The sequence below is a fragment of the Carassius auratus genome, chromosome 2 (assembly GCF_003368295.1).
Source record: "Carassius auratus strain Wakin chromosome 2, ASM336829v1, whole genome shotgun sequence".
Lineage (NCBI taxonomy): Eukaryota > Metazoa > Chordata > Actinopteri > Cypriniformes > Cyprinidae > Carassius > Carassius auratus.
Window position 1 is genome coordinate 19,323,386 of NC_039244.1, and position 16,846 is coordinate 19,340,231.

The following is a 16,846-nucleotide window of genomic DNA, read 5'->3' on the forward strand; positions in this document are numbered from 1 at the left end:
TGGCTCTGTGGTCCGTGGTCTCTCTGATTGTCATCGTGGTTTGGGCCACTTGGCCCCCCTTGGCTGGTGTTACACAATGCAAAGAAGCACAACAGGCCTTAATTGAGAAGATGGAGGGAGCCAAAGTGATGAAGGAAAAAAAGCAAGCGGACTTAAAATCTGCACTGAAGCTGAGCTTGGAGAACCAGACCCAACTGCAAGAAGAGCTGGGAAACCTTCTGGAGGGTCAGAGGAAAACAGATGCATCTCTAACAGAGAGTCTGCGACTGCAAGCGAGTATCAGAAAGTTATGATTGTGCCTTGAATCGTGTACTGAGTTTAACCACAGTATTGTAAAAAACTGATATAGAGACTATATAATTGAATTGGTTTTAATTATGATAATATAACTGATTTTATTGGATATTACCCCTATTTTAGATGATCCTAAAGAAAAATTTAACAGCTTTGGAAAATCAAAGATTCAAGCATCAGAGCGATCATGCAAGACTTGTTTCTGAGCTGGCTCACCAGGAAGGTAAGAAAGCCTAAAATCGAATTTTTGTTCATAAATGATAAAGTTTGTGTACCCCAAATTCGTCATCTGCATGTTTTTCTATTAGAGCATAGTGGTCTCTTTTTAAGGAGCATAAAATGTACTGTAGATTGCCATACAGATTCTGATAGAAATTAATATATATATATATATATATATATATCATTTTAATTAGCTTCAACTTCACTTAGGTAAAGAAAATTTGGTAAATTTTTCTTTTTTTGTTTCCTAATTGTTAACAAATTTATCATTGACATTTTATTTATTTTTATTATTGCATGAGCTTAAATAGCTTACAGTTTACTTCAGAATATGACCGATAATAAATGTATGAAAACGTGTTCATTAGCCCTATTTTGTTGTGCGCAGCTCTTCTTGAGACTCTGTGGGTGAATCTGACCAGTGGATCGCATCACTTGGATTCATGCGCAGCTTCACAGGAAGCGGCGAGGAGCCTGCAGGTGGCAGCAGAGAGTCAGCGGAAAGCCTGTGAAACCAAAACAACTTACCTCGACAAGCAAGTGTGAGTGATTATAAATCAACCGTACAGTATATCATACAAGACTTTGATTTAACACTGCACTGTTTCATTCGTTTCTTTATCCATTTTACAGAGAAAACTGCAAGGTGAATGTGTGAAGAACAGAAGACTTCCATAACAACATCACAAAATGGCCTCTACATTAAACTTGAATTATTGCCGACAGAAAATGTTATACTATACTACAGTTATAATATGAAAAGAGGACGAACGTATGTTGCCGATTATCAAAGGAAGTGGTATAAAGTATACTGACATAATCTCCTTCATAATGAGACATTCTGACATATAACTTACAGCAATGTGAAATGATAATAATAATAAAGAATCATTTAAAAAAAACAATAACTATTAAATAATAATAACAATACTAATTATGTGTGAATAAAGTTGGGATGACATGAAAATATTTTACTTTGATTAAAAAAAGTACATTAGTAGGCTACATGGAAAGTGCTATAAAATATAGTGATGTGACATTCTGGGATATTTCCATGGTAAATCAAATAAATTATATATTATTGCTGTTGTTATGTGTGAATAAAGTTGGGTGGACATTAACATATTTGATTTTGATATTTTTATTTTTATTATTATTCGTAATTCCTTTTCTTAAGACATAATTTTTTTCCCTTTAAAGATGAGACACATACTGTTATAGTTTGTTTTGAAAATGATACGTTTATAATAATTATTTACTGGATATTTAAGGCTATTTCCATTAAATATAAAATTGCCACGTTGACACACAAAAAAAAAAAAAAAAGAAAAAGAAAGAAAGACGAGCTGTGTGCTTTTTTTCGTGGTTTTTGCAGGGAATAGCAGAACTCGAGCGACTTCCTGATTGAAACAGAAACGTTGATCAACTGATGACGAGCGAGCGCTTCGTAAACAGCTGAAAATAACAAGGTGACCAGATACTAATCATTAATATGAGCACACATTTTATGTTATAATTTATTTCATTTTACACTTTTGTAAACAACAGCAGCAACTAAACATGCTTCTGCAGATCGACGGTACTGTAACACATGCTGACGGACCGTGTTTACGTTGGTTTTCCATGGAGCTGCTAATGCTAGCACACAGCGCTCCTAGTCAACGCCTCTGGTGTCTTTTATATGACGTTACTTACTTTATATTGCATTCTGAATGTATGCATCATTGTATCCGTCATCTTACGGATCTTATACGGTTGACTATTTGCGGATATTTCAAGCTAATGCTCTAGGATTATGTATTTACAGGAACTAACAGCTGCTATAAAAGCTATATTTCTGTATATTATCATTAAGTTTACTATAGTGTGTGATGCAGTTACTGGATCGGTTTTTATATTTTATTTGATACATCTACAATACACACACACATATGCATTTGACTTCATGGGATTTGTATCTTTATGGTAAAAGCTCTTAGTTTATCAGCTAATGTATATAGCCAGGCTGTTTGTTGCTATAAGACTTTTTAAACCTGTAAAACTTATGGCAAGTTGCATTTGGTTCAAGCGAGTAATAGACCTCACTGTGAATATATTTGCAGCCCAGCATAATGAGACCAAACTTGGTTGTGCCGACACGTTGAGACATCTATGGTTGCAGGAATGAGCTCATCAGATAACTTCTCTTGTCATCGTCGAAGGAATCCTCCCAGGACCTGTCGCCCCATTTCGCAAGTTCTTCCAGAACTTAACAAACCTGTTTCAGGTGACAAATCTTCCATCTTGGGTAGTAAAGAAACCACAGTGTCGCAAGATCTGAATCCTGCAGAATCACGTGGACAGAGAACAACCAAAAAGGAGAAAACTCAAGCAAACCAAAATGTTCTTCCTGACTTATCAGCTTGTTTACAGAATTCAACACATCAACTAACGGGTACAAATGGACTGGTGTCTTCAAAGTCACATGAACTTGAGCCGATGGTGCCTCAAAAAATTACCACCTCCAAATGTCCATCAGAAACATCAAAAAGACCTCAGAAGGGGAGAAAAAAGAAATTACTTCAACTTAGTGAGAAAGAAGTAGCTGCTAGCAAAGCTTGTTCAGATGGACTGGACAATTCTGAACATAATTCTTGCCCAGAACAACACTTAAGCTCTCAAAAAACAAGAGGGACACGTTATCGGCACTCTAAAAAAACTCAAAACAATCAGACCCCTTCTGATAATTCTACAGGGCTCCACACATATACTACATTATCTTCTCTTCATCACAAGGAGATCTCCGCCTGCCACACTAACAGTGATTGTAGTTCCATACCACACACCCCCAAACGGGGCAGACCCCGGTCCAGGCCTCTCTTAAGCTCTACACCGACCTCAGACCTCCAACCCCTCTCTCCAAAAAGAGCTAAGAGTACTTCTACACAACATCACAGTGTCAAAAGTTCAGTCCAGTAAAGGTTTGTGTGATAGTCATTATTGCATTATCGATTGCTAACTCTTGTATGAAATTCCTGGCTTAAGTATTTTTCTTGTGTTAGACGCCTCCTACACCATCTAGACGGGTAAGATGTCAGAAGCCCACGGCAGCGGGGAGTCCAAGAGGTCGCAAGAAAAAGAATGTGAAGGTACAACCAATTGCCTCTCCACCACTGAAACGCGGCAGGAAGTGTGCAGCATCTCCTCTAGAATCTCCTCAGGAAGAGCCATCCATTGAGATGCCGCCTTCAAATAAAGCTGACTTTGAAACCCAAACGCTAGAGCCACAGAAATCAGGTATGTGGTATTTTTTTGTCTTCATAAAAATAACAAATAATCTAGTCTAACTTGTGCCTGGTATTTATACGTAATACATTATCACTTTTAAAAAATTACATAAATGTGTCAAAGAGTAAACGGACCTTTCAAGCATCAAAATAATGTTTAATACAGCTTAAAAAAATTTCCTGCATGTTAGAATGTCTTGTTTAATTATTTTAAAATAAAACTTTTTTTAATTTTTTCATTTTAAATTATGTTTGATTTAAGACACTTCATTGTCATTGTAGTGTATGCAAGTAAAAATTAGTTTTGCACAAATAAAAAATATAAAAAGTAAAATGCATATTATAGGTTAATTTATTAATGCATAAAATGGTAATAATAATTAAAGTACATGTGAGTTTATTTATTTATTAACAGTGATACATTAAAGTTAAATTAAATGATGTTCATATTAAATATGAATCTTTACAATTATGGTTGTGACGGTACTGATTTTCCCACCGGGTTATTCGAGGTGTAGTCTCTTGCATCACTTCATGAGCCGCTCAAGAGGAAGTTTCCTCACACTAAACTTTATGTGAGTTTGCTGTTTTTATCACATATGTTTGATCAAAATTAACACATACAAATTGTGTAACTATAACACATTAGTGTATAATTAATTTTTTGACAAACTTTGTGTTGGGAGTAACAAAATGTCTTGTCCTTTTCTAGACAGAGGTGTGTTAAGAAACATCAAAACACACATGTCACTGTCAACACCGACAATCACAGCAAGCCTAAAAGAAAGATACTTAAATTTTTTTAGATTGAGTAGTATTTAAAAAATCGAAGACATGCACATGGTATTTGCAGGATTCCATGCTTTATGGTATTTTAACAATCAGTTATTTGAAACTAATATTAAAGTAAACATTTTACTTGCATTTAATAAGCTTTCTATGTATATAAGATCACTTTTATGAATTGAATTTGATGCCGACCCCAAAATGGGTGACCCAAATATTGAATAGTAATTTAATTAAATATTTATTCCAAATATCCAATAATTAATAATGATTATTCAGTTGAATTATATTTAAATTATGAAATATTCAATGAAACAAAAGTAATAAATAATATTGTGCATTTTTACAGCTTCAATTGTCATTAAAAAGGAGTTGTTCTTGTGCCTTTATCATAAATTTGCATATCTGACCTATGCATAGATAAGTATGTGAGTTAGTGTTAATAAATGTAGATGGAGCCTCAAATATATGATGATGTAATGTACCTAAATGATGTACCCATCAGATCAAAACAAGTCTTCGGACCTCTCCATCGAGCTGAGCCTGCAGGAGGAACCTGATCCTCTTAACAACTCTCTCTACATGGAGGAAGAAGAGGAAGAGGACCTAGACGACGATGATGAGGAGCTGCCCAGCTTTTTGCAACAGGACAATAAAAGTGAATGAACAATAAAGGAAGAAAAAAAGTGTGTATATGTATCCAATGTGTATATATTTTGGCTAGTGCTTTGATGTCTTTGCTTTCCAGGGCCTATGTCGATCTCAGAGGGACTTTGCGTGTGGTGCAAACTGAGGAAGTATCCCTACTGGCCTGCAGTGGTAAGTTAAGCTCCCTGTGCTAACTAAAGATGTTGTGCGTTTAATAACTCTTGATTTTAGAATTTAGTTGATGATAAGATGCTCATTTGTGCCACAGGTTAAAAGTGTGAATCGCAAGAACAAAAAAGCCAGTGTTGTATTTATTGATTGTTACCTAAATGACCAAAAGCGAATTAGAAGAGGGTAAGAACTCATCAGTGTCTTAATATCACTTGTTTTAAGTGTGTGTGTGTATTTATATATTTACATATGTGTGTGCATATAGTACACCACATAGTAAATTTAATAGGTTTTAACATCTTCACTTTTTTTTTTTCATAGGTTTTCTGTATCCCTGCGAACTCTAAAACCCTTTGATTGTGAAGAGTATGACAAACTGGTGGTAAAATCTCTTTGACTTTCTTAGGATTTAGCTTTTTCTGATTACCATTTACATATTCCTGTGATTAGTAAACATTTTCTGTACTGAATATACTTCAAGACATTAAAAAAAAGGTGTATTTATTTTATATAGGACATTGCAAAAGAGGAGTATGGAAATGCTATTACCTGGTCTCTGGAACTGATATCGGACTATAGGATCCGCATTGGTATTTATCTCTGTTCAATTGTTTGTTTTTAGAACTTGAAAGTACATTTTAATAAAGTAAAAATAATGATTAGCAGAGCCACCTTTTAAACAGCAGTCTATTTACAAAAAAATGTCTGAAAAGCTGAAATTCAGATATTGAATTCAGATGTTTTCTGGCAGGATGTGGATCCTTCTCTGGCTCCTTCATCGAATACTGTGCTGCTGACATCAGTAGGTTTCCTTTCATTATAGATTTGCGTACTCATCTAACATGATTTTAATAGCATGTTTGGAGTGATAATTAATTTGTTGTTAATATGTAAGTTTTAAGACTATTGTCATTGTATGCTAGAAGTAAAAAAAAATAATTGTACAAAACAATGTAAAATGTATAGTGCATATTACAGGTGGTTAATTTATTAATAAATAAAATAGTAATAAAGATTAATTTAAGTACTTGTGAGTTTATTCATTGATCAACAGTAATAAATGAATGTTAAAAGAAACAAATGATGCTCATACACCAGTGCTGGTTTAACACAAGTGTTGTTTTGAAACAATGGTCCCAGGTTGTCCAGTGCGGAGGAAGTACTCCGAGGGGAAATCTGTGCTCACATTCCCCAGTCAGGAGATTCTGGGTTTGGAGTGTGACAACTCTGATAATAACACAGAGGATATCGTCGTGGAAGAGCAAGATGAGCTCCTCTCCAAGAAAGTGCTGCCCGACCGATCCAAGGCTGCACGCAACCGTGCTAACAAGCAGTTGGTTGACTTCATCATCAGACGAAAAGTCGAAAACCGCTTATTGGTATGATTTTTACTGATATATTCATAAATGAATTTATAATTCCTGTATTTTTTTAATTTGTGAAATATTCAGTTCCATTGTGACTGACAAAATGTATGCACTCTGGGTGACATCTTATCGTTTGCAATATATTCTCCCCATGATAAGAATGATAAAACCTAATTGTTGACATATTTGTGAGACCATATGGAGTTACCTGATGGAAGGTGGATGTGAGGAACTGAGGAATTTATTGCTAAATTCTACAATCCGGAACGGGTTTGGTCAGGGCTGTACAGTGCGGCAAAAAAACAGCGATACAGTTTTGCATATACATGTGCCTGTTTACAAACCTGTTGTGACCCTAGGACACAAAACCAGTGTTAAGTCGCTGGTGTATATTTGTAGCAATAGCCAAAAATACATTGTATGGGTCAAAATTACAGATTTTTCTTTTACAAAAATCATTAGAATATTAAGTAAATATCATGTTCCATGAAGATATTTAGTAAATTTCATACTGTAAGTATATTAAAATGTAATTTTTTATTAGTAATATGCATTTCTAAGAACTTAACTTGGACAACTTTAATTAAAGGGGATTTTCCCAATATTTAGATTTTTTTTGCACCCTCAGATTGCAGATTTTCAAATGGCTGTATCTCGGCCAAATATTGTCCTAACAAACCATACATCAATGGAAATCTTATGTATTTACCCTTATGACTGGTTTTGTGGTCCAGGAACACATATTGTAGATGTTCATAATTCTCCCCTCTCTAAAGAAACAGAAGGAGGGGGGGGGGTTGTCTCTCAGTGGATGCATATGAATTATTGTCACTGATATTGTTATCGCAGTATATACCAGAAAATATTGTGATATAGTTAAGTCCATATCACCTATCCCTAACAATGAACCCTTGTCTGTTGCTCACAGGCAGTCATCAATGGTCATGAGTCTTCTAAATGGATGCAGGCCCTCCAGAAGCCTTCTCGCCCTGTGGTCGACGTCTACCTGGAAGATGAGGAGCAGGTTGATAAGGTGTACCGCTACCTGAACAAAGTCTGTGATAGCGCCCCTCAAATAAACACCTGCCTAGAAAACATCCAAGCTGACCGGATCCGCCTTATTCTTGATGTGCTCCTGCCTGAGGTAAATGCCTTTATTACCACTGCCATTTGGGGTTGGTAAGGTTTTTTAATGTTTTTGAAAGAAGTCTCTTATGCTCACCAAGTCTAATAACGTCTAATACTTCAAACCACATTCTAGAATCATGCATTGCCCTGCTTCAATGACAGTTTTGCTTTCTTAGGCCATTATCTATGCCATTGCTGGAGTCCACAAGCTTTCCCTGGAGAAGGCAGAGGAGAAGTATCGCAGAGGGCCGTGCTTTAGTAACAGGTAGACTTCTTGTGAACTCACTTGCCCTGAAAAACTGAATCTTGCATCTGTGTAACTTGCAGCTATTTTTATTTCATTGTGTTTTAGAGAAAGACAGGAATTTGACATGATGATTGAACAGCAGATGAAGCTCAAGGAGATCACCCGGCATCATCGGCAGTGACGGACCCTTTATTTTAAACATGCATGCAACATGCATTAAACATGCAAAGTTTTATGAATAGGAATACTTTCTTCAATATTTTCTTTCTAATCACAGTATATAAGAAAATTTGTCAAATGATGGTTAAATTGAATGATTTTTCATGGCAAAAAAGATTTTCCTTTGTAAGTAAATTAACCTGATATTAAATGTTTATTATCAAATCTCAGACTTTATGAGCTGAAAGGTGTATCTCTGACATCTTGATGCTTGAAGTCAGCTAAATCTGGTGCTTTTAATATGTGCATTGTATAAGTAAATGCCTTGTGCTAATACATAAATACAACATTGTAATAATATAATGTGGTATTCCTCAGACTGAGTAACACGTGGTTGCTACTTGTTTTGAAAATGCTTGTGTGCTTGACACTGTTAAGCTGCATTTACAATCAACATAACTAATGTCTCCAAAATGTGCTGCCTTTTTAGCCACCTGACAGTTCACTATAACTTTTCCTTGCATCGAGGTTTTTTCAACACCAATGTATGAAACGATGCCAAAGTTGTTGTATTTAACTGCAACTGAATTCTGGACTAATGCACATAAAAAAAGAAAAAAGATTTCAGGACTTTGCAATTGATGTTTATCAATAAATCTTTATTTTTTCAACACATTATATACTCTGTATTTTTGTAAACATTTACATAATTTTTTACATACTTTGTACATTATGCGCCAGCTTCCAGAAATTGTGGCTGCTCACCTGCAATCTGTCTTTCCAGTTGGTCTGTTGCTTATAAATTTAATATACAAGATCAGAATTTAGTTTTAGATACTATAAAACTTTTCCCTGAATGGAATGAAATCCAAAATGGTCTACCATGAAATTTTGAGGTATATGAAGAAGGTGCCCATGTGTCTACATTATTTGTAGAATGGCCACACACTGATATCATGGCACTTTAGAGGAATATTTTGTGATAGAATATGACCCACATAGGCTACTGAGAGTGGAAAGACGAGCCTATCTAATTTTCTTTGAGAGCACTGATCTGCGCACAGATTTTGAGCGCAGGGCCGAGTCTAATGTTCATAGTGCTCATGAGATGGTCCTCCGTAAGCAGCAACAAGACCTGTCCGTCAATCTCCTGTGAGCAGAACTCTGCAGCAATATCATGGCACCTGTAGAGCAAGTGGAGGAGCACATGATTCTGAAGATCATACAGAAACCTATGACATTGTTATCAGTTTGGCAGAAATGATCTATTTATCTATCTGTATTGGCTGTATTTAATACAATAATAAAAAAAAATAATCATTTGTGAAATAGTATTGCAATTTAGTCATTTTTCTATTTTAATAAATTTCAGAATGTAATTTATTCCCTTGATGAAAAGCAGTATTTTCCTGTAGATATTACTTGTTTTCAGTGTCGCATGATCCTTCAGAAATCATTCCAAACTTTTTAACAATTTAATGCATTCTTCATGATGAATACTAGTATTAATTTCTAATGAAAAAAGAACTCATATCTAACTAGTATTAATTAGTATAATAAATCCTACTGACTCCAGTATCAACTATATATACTAACTATTAAACTGACTAGGCTATAGTAAACAGTCAAAGCTTTTATAGCCAAAAAGCTTTCACACTTCATTTTACACTCAAACGTTTTAGTGATCCACTCAACAGAAGGTGAAGTGAGCTTCTGAAAACTGCAGCTACCTGGTAAAGAGCTGATGAAGGAGCACACTTGCTCCACGCTCCACTGTGAGGGACTAGAGTCAAGCTCCTGCTGCTGCTCTTCACTCTACTCTGTTCTCCTTCTGTGTCTTGATCCTTCTCCTTTTTGGCCTGCAAACGCAGGCTTGTTGTCATTGGGCCTGGTGGATCCTCCTCCTCTTCTCTCTCTATCCAAATTGAATTAGAGCCATGGGTTGTCATTGGTATGATGGGAGTCTTCAGCTGCTGAGGAAATAATGTATTACAGAAGGTCATTCCCACTTATGAATTATGCTATTGCATTGGATTGTATAGTTTGGTTAAATGGTTATTTCTGAGGAAGTGTTCCTTGGACCTGCTTTTTATGCGACTAGGTGGTATCCCCCGCTTGCTAATGTGCCTGTGGGGCCAACGGACAACTTTTTCTGAGCTGAACAGGTTTAGGCGCTTTTTACAGCTTACATTGAATCTGTGAGGTGTGAAAGATGAACAAGGGTGTGTATGTTGTAGTGTACAATTTTATGAACACAAATTTGTTGAATTCAGTAAAAACAAAGTATGTTTACATCAGATTGGACTGGCAAAAAGGCAGATATCTTAAATGTGTTTTGATCATTATACGCTTAAATTCTTACAGACATGAGTACATGTACACTACTGTTCAAAAGTTTTTTATTTTTAACAAATTCATATTTTTATTCAGCAAGTATGCATTTACTTGGTCAACAGTGAAAGTAAATATTTTTTAATTTGTTACAAAACTTATTTCAAATAAATGCTGTTCTTTTGAACTTTCTATTTAGCAAAGTATCCTTAAAAGAAATACATCATGGTTTCACAAAAATATTAAGCAGCACAATTGTTTTTTTTCACTGAGAAATGTAATTTCCATTTTCCATTCATGTATTTGGCACAAATGGTACACCAAAGTTCAATACTATGGTTGAGCATTTTAGAACAGTCCTTGAACCTTGAAGTATGTGCAATAATAATTCCAAAAGTATGAATAATATTTCCATTGACACTACAAGCTACAAAAAGATAGAGACACAAAAGTGTTATTAATGTTACCCATAGGGCACTTTACCTTCTGACACATTGAAGCATTTGGACCTGAGGAAGGTACAAGCAAAGCCTCTCTTCCCACATAACTCACATTCAAGTACATCAGGCAGGTTTTCAACTGTTAAGAAATGTTCATATTGACATTAATGTGTAAATAGGAAATGTGCTAATGAGCCCACCATCCTCAGCAGGTGTGTGATCAGTGTTGGAATCGGTGGAGTTCTGTGGTTGGTCTGCATCCATCAGGCAGTCATCCTGTGCTGATTCTCCGTTCTCTCTATCTTCTGCCATTGTGGCCTGCAGGTTCATCTCCACCTGATGAAAAACACCAGCATAATCTGAAGGCGCTGAAACACAAGATCTCTGTGGCTGGACCAGCCTGGGCATTGCCATGGTGAGGGGAGTGGGGCTGGACGGAGGTGAATACTGGGAGACCGGTTCTAACACTGGGCCCAGATGAAGTGGTGGAGGGTCAGGGAGCACTACAGGGGGAGCTGTGGGTGTAGACACACCTGCTGACTCACTGGTGGGCTGACTTGCAGAGGAGGGCACAGAGAGAAACTCAGTGTGCTTTGATTGGACGGTGGCTGTAGTGGGAGTGTTTGGGGTCTGCAGGGCAAGGGGAGGAGGAGTGCTGTCCTGTGGCATGACATGCAACGCAATGGGCTGGACCTGTCTTTGAGCAGTGGAGCTCTGCTGGATGATGAGCTTGTCTGGGGCAACTCTCTGGCCGGAAGAGCAATGCAGCTGGTCTCTGACCAATGTCTGAAACCGAACTGGTGTGAAGGTTGCTGCAGTAGACACAGTCATTAGGAGCAAACAGAAAGTCATCAGTTTTAATAGCGCTGAGATTGTTTGAAAAGAAAAACAGATGAGTTATAATGTCAAGATATGTTAAAAACAGATGCGCACAAGAAAACTTGTCTGGAGTTTTACGTTATCAAACCATACACAATCATTGACAGCAATTGGATTACACGTGGGGCTGAAATATTGGCTATCATTTCATTTCCTTCATTTATTCTCTTTTCATGGTAATGCAACACGAAATACCACAACAACAATCAAACAAACACACAAAAATACATTCCATGACAAGAAGAACAGGATTAAGATGAAGAAAAAAAATCTTATAAACTCCTACCCCATACTTATATTAAGAAAGTTACAAATTAGGTGGCCTTACTGACATGACATAAAACGATGCAATAATAACTCCAGCAACAAAAACAATGACGAAACCATCATTGTTATTATAGTTTTAACAGTTTTCACATGAATCTTTGTACAAATGAAGTATCTTCTGTTTATACTTATATTTAAATTGAAGAATATTTGAACAACATTTTAAATAATTTTCTAGAAAATTCCATCTTTTCACACCAGAAACTGAAACACACATTTGTTTGAGGGTATTTCCAGCAAAAGGTTGTTTAAAATCATTATTTCTTCTACTTGTCTCAATACGTACAGTAAAAAGGGTTTGCAATCCATGCGGTAACAGTCAGTGTTTTGCTTTATGAACAACTAATAAAGTTTGTAAATAAACCAAATCCTTCAATTTGAGTAGTCCTGACCTCAGAAAAAGTCCTGTAGTATGTTCTCTTGGACTAACTCCATTAATTATTCTTATAACCCTTTTTTGCAAAATAAATAAGGGCATTAAATAAGTAAAATAAGAGTACCATACCTCCAAACAATACATCAAATATGGCAAAATAAAGGAACAATATAGGATTCTCATTGCCTTATAATTTAACATAAACTTTACTTTGCTCAAAACGGCAATGTTTTTACAAATTTTATTTCTTACATAAGCTATGTGTGAAATATCTATGAAAGTCTGACATCCATCGCAAGATTAATCATGATTAATCACATCCAAAATCAAAATTTTTAAAAGTTTGTGTTTACATTATATATGTATATGTGTACTGTGTAGATTTATTATGCATATTTACATACACCAACATAAATGTACAAGAAAAACAAACAAAAAAATTGTATATATATATATATATGTGTGTGTGTGTGTGTGTGTGTGTGTGTGTGTGTGTGTGTGTAATTTTTATTATACATATAAATATTTTATATATAAATATAACTTATTTTTCTTAAATATACACATGCATGTGTGTGTATTTATATATCCACCTTATTCTTCAATGTTCAAAGTAAGCCTATGAGCGATATAATAAATACATTATATTTGTACTGGAAGCTTGTGTCACCAAGACAAATTTCTTAAACTTGGCAATAAAGCTCCTTCTGATTCTGATTCATTAGCCGCTTTAGGGAAATAACGAGAATAAGAAGAATGTGCAGTAAACTTTAAAACTCTGCACTACAAACCAGTGTGTTCATAATTAAGGTAATAACTTAAAATAATATGGTAAGACACACCAATTTGCAATATAAAGCAGCAAAACAAGCTGTTTTTTTCACCCAAAAATAGCTGGATGTGGACCGGAAGCCAGACCAATAAAATTTACAAATGGTCGTGTCCGCACTTATGGGAAAATAAAGTGGATACATAATAAAAATTCACAGTACACAAACATATATTATGTAAACACAAACTTTTATTTTGGACAAAATTTGACATCCCTAATTATATTACATTGTGCATATTTTCATATGTATTCTAATACCTGCTCTGTAGCCGTGAGGTTCTGTTGATGCTGCTGTTATAATGCAGCCGTCTGCAGTAGGATATGCTGTTGTTGGGCAGCATACATCGTGTAGTAAGCACTGAGCTGTCATGCTCTGTGGTATGTGTAGCGTGTGCTGGGTTACCTAGCAAAACACCACATCATAGGCTTCACACGCCAGTGGAAGTGATCAACTTTTTACCAGTGTTTTTACTCAAAACCACAACAAAGACATGGCATCTGAATATTAGGTCAGCTTCAAAGCAATGTTCAAAATTTGGCTACATGAAAAGGCTGCTGCTATTCTTTCTCAGTGTTAAATAAATCAAGATACAATAACTTTGTGTAATATCATTTGTCTAATATGTTACTGGTTGGAGTTACCGGTGGGGAATTACCTTTTGTTGAAGTGATGTTTCCCAGAGGAATGCCGTTGGGCTGAGTGCCTGTGGGAGTGTTGGATCTGGGTGTACAGCTCACTGGCGTGGCACTGGCGGCGGCTGCAGTGCTTGACACACAGCCATCATCCTTCATCTCTTCCTGACTCTGTTTATCTGTGTCACCCATCAGAGGGGTTGGTTAGCCACTATAAATTTGGACAAATATTTTAAAAATAAAGAAAGATTTAAAGTATGTCAATATACCCTTTATTCTGTAATCCACTTCTGTTCAACTGCATGGTTTGCTGGTTGATTTAGGTCACTGAGTTTGATTTAAATAGAATTTGATTTGGAAGTTGACGTAATCAGATTTTTTAAAAAACATATTAATTGCCATATTTGTGAAGAATAAATGAAACAATTTATCCAATGTTACCTTTTTAGTCTATTACTTAAGGTTAATGTTTACACATATATACTGTACATTGCATAAATTAGTTCAGCCAGTTACAGTTACCAAAAAGAAACAGACTTTAGCATTTAAAATGTTTGACTAAATGCTCTAAAATTTACATTAAAATACTGTAGGGAAAAAATGCACTTAAGGTTATCTGTTCTAGACAGTAAATAATCGGTCATACAGATAAAAAAAAACAAAAAAAAACAATAGCATGTAGCCAGTGCTGTATGAATTAAGTATGACAAGACAAGTAAGAATTAATGAATTAATATCACATTTATTACACATTACAAGATACCTTGAAAAATTCCTAAAATATCATTAAAAAGTACTAATTAAAATCAATTGTTTAATTAAAATGCACAGTTTAACTTACAAATAGATTTAATATTTAAACGTCATACACTCTTTTTTCATTATTGCCATTTTTTATTTAATATGATACGTTTACAATATCAGTTTAATTGATAAAACGGTTAAAACTGCAGTTTTACATCTGCATTTAATAAAATTTAAAAGCAAAGAATTATAGAATGTTTATTTTATTTACAATCTGAAGTTTCAAATCCGATAAAATTAATAAATAAATAAATAATAATATATATATATATATATATATATATATATATATATATATATATATACACACACACACATATATACATATATATATATGTATACACACACACATATATATATCGAAACAGTGAATTGGTTAATGCATATCTGTTTTGCCACAAAAGTAATCTGATCTTCCCAAATTATTTTTTTTTTTGATGATTCTGAAATATCTATGTATTAAGTATGTAATAAGGATAATGTTTCCTATAGCTTAAAATTGCTTATTTTTTTATAACAGCACACTTAAAAAAAGAAAAAAAAGAAGAAATTTAAGAGGAAGAAAGCAACAGTTTGTGATTTCCATCCCCAAGTAATTCTGATTGATTTAATGAATGATTGACTGTGCTATGCATAGGCCTATGTTTAGTGGTGGATTTTAAATGTTTTAATAATGAACTTAATCACATGAAGTTTAATTAGGAGTGCATCATTTAAATTTGCACATCAGTTTCTATCCGCATAAAAAGAACATGCAAAGGCTTTTAAAACCTCTAAGCTTATACATTTTGATAATATTGCCAAAATGACATGGTTCAATGAGTAGACTATTTACAGTGCACGGACTCTTGTAAGAGGGAATCTACCAGTGGTATCGTGACACTGTGATGACTGTAGTTCTGCCACGAGGAGGCGTATTACACCGTCACCGTGGATTATAAAGCTGTCATATAACGATTCTTGTATCACGCAAGATAATGCATTACCGAACTAATGACACTTATGAGTTGAGTTGGTTATTAGTGAATCAAAAACATACCGAACAAATTACTATAGGAGCAGATTCTTTTTATTCATTCAGTCGGAACAGTCACTAAATCAATTTGACTTAATAATGCACAAGTTATGACTTCATGTCTGACTTAGTTACTACGTAATGCTGAACAGTACAGATTGTACATATTCAGCATCTCAAAAGTAATTTAAAAGTACTCTCAATAATTTTATTTTTCTGATTTGTTATCCGTCCTATTAAAATCTTTGAATTAAATTATTTCAAATATTTCTTCTTCAGAACTAGTGGAAACCGTAAGGATGCAAAATGTGAAATTCTTATATTGGTAAAATTTGTTTTTCATTATATCCTATGAATATCAATAGAGCTAAGCGGACCCTTTTCAAAGAGAAGTTACTAAGAAGTTATTTTATGTCTCATTGGATCTCTTTATTAAATGGGAAAATGATTTTGTTGATTGTTGTGTGTGTGTGTGTGTGTGTGTGTGTGTATAAATAGAGAGAGAGAGAGAGAGAGAGAGAGAGAGACTCTTTGAAAGATTGTGAACTGAGATTTTTTTTAATGTCTTTCATTTTTTTCAACCCTTTTTCCTTTTTTTATTGCTTCTTGATAAAATATTGTAGGTTTTTGTTCTGTGAATTAAAAATAGGATGCGAACTACTTCCATGGCTGCTCTTCCCCACCTCTTCTGATTCTGTACAGTATGTAATCGGAATGCCACCGGACGCTTCCATCCAACCGGATTCATTTAAACATGATAAACATACGCCGTATATTAATCATATAGAAGACGTTTAATATTTTCACTTTCTCCAAACTGACTAGACAAATATTTTTTTTCTGATACGAACAGTAACTAATAATGTGTAATGTTTTTTTTTTTTTGAAATCCTCCTAATTCCCCCCTTCTGCATTCCGGTG

At 34.8% G+C, this 16,846-nt stretch overlaps 1 protein-coding gene and 1 pseudogene across 1 annotated transcript; one reads left to right on the forward strand and one right to left on the reverse strand.

Moving 5' to 3' along the window:
- Positions 1 to 420: 420 nt before the first annotated feature.
- On the forward strand, positions 421 to 8,963 carry LOC113119429 (PWWP domain-containing protein MUM1L1). Its single transcript, XM_026288930.1, has 16 exons — positions 421 to 517; positions 905 to 1,058; positions 1,150 to 1,162; positions 1,892 to 1,985; positions 2,619 to 3,476; positions 3,558 to 3,792; positions 5,074 to 5,226; positions 5,317 to 5,387; positions 5,485 to 5,570; positions 5,709 to 5,769; positions 5,902 to 5,977; positions 6,139 to 6,189; positions 6,528 to 6,766; positions 7,683 to 7,898; positions 8,059 to 8,147; positions 8,235 to 8,963. The coding sequence occupies exons 6-16, from the start codon at positions 3,735 to 3,737 to the stop codon at positions 8,308 to 8,310; spliced, it is 1,176 nt and encodes a 391-aa protein (XP_026144715.1). The 5' UTR covers positions 421 to 517; positions 905 to 1,058; positions 1,150 to 1,162; positions 1,892 to 1,985; positions 2,619 to 3,476; positions 3,558 to 3,734; the 3' UTR covers positions 8,311 to 8,963.
- Positions 8,762 to 14,298, reverse strand: LOC113040981 (polyhomeotic-like protein 3; annotated as a pseudogene).
- Between the last annotated feature and the right edge of the window lie 2,548 nt (positions 14,299 to 16,846).

Bases quoted from the DNA above. Each gene is read 5' to 3' on its own strand.
- LOC113119429 (XM_026288930.1), top strand. From the start codon at position 3,735: ATGCCGCCTTCAAATAAAGCTGACTTTGAAACCCAAACGCTAGAGCCA. The intron at 3,793-5,073 runs GTATGTGGTATT...TGTACCCATCAG, and splicing joins GCTAGAGCCACAGAAATCAG to ATCAAAACAAGTCTTCGGAC. The intron at 5,227-5,316 runs GTGAATGAACAA...TTTGCTTTCCAG, and splicing joins TTTGCAACAGGACAATAAAA to GGCCTATGTCGATCTCAGAG.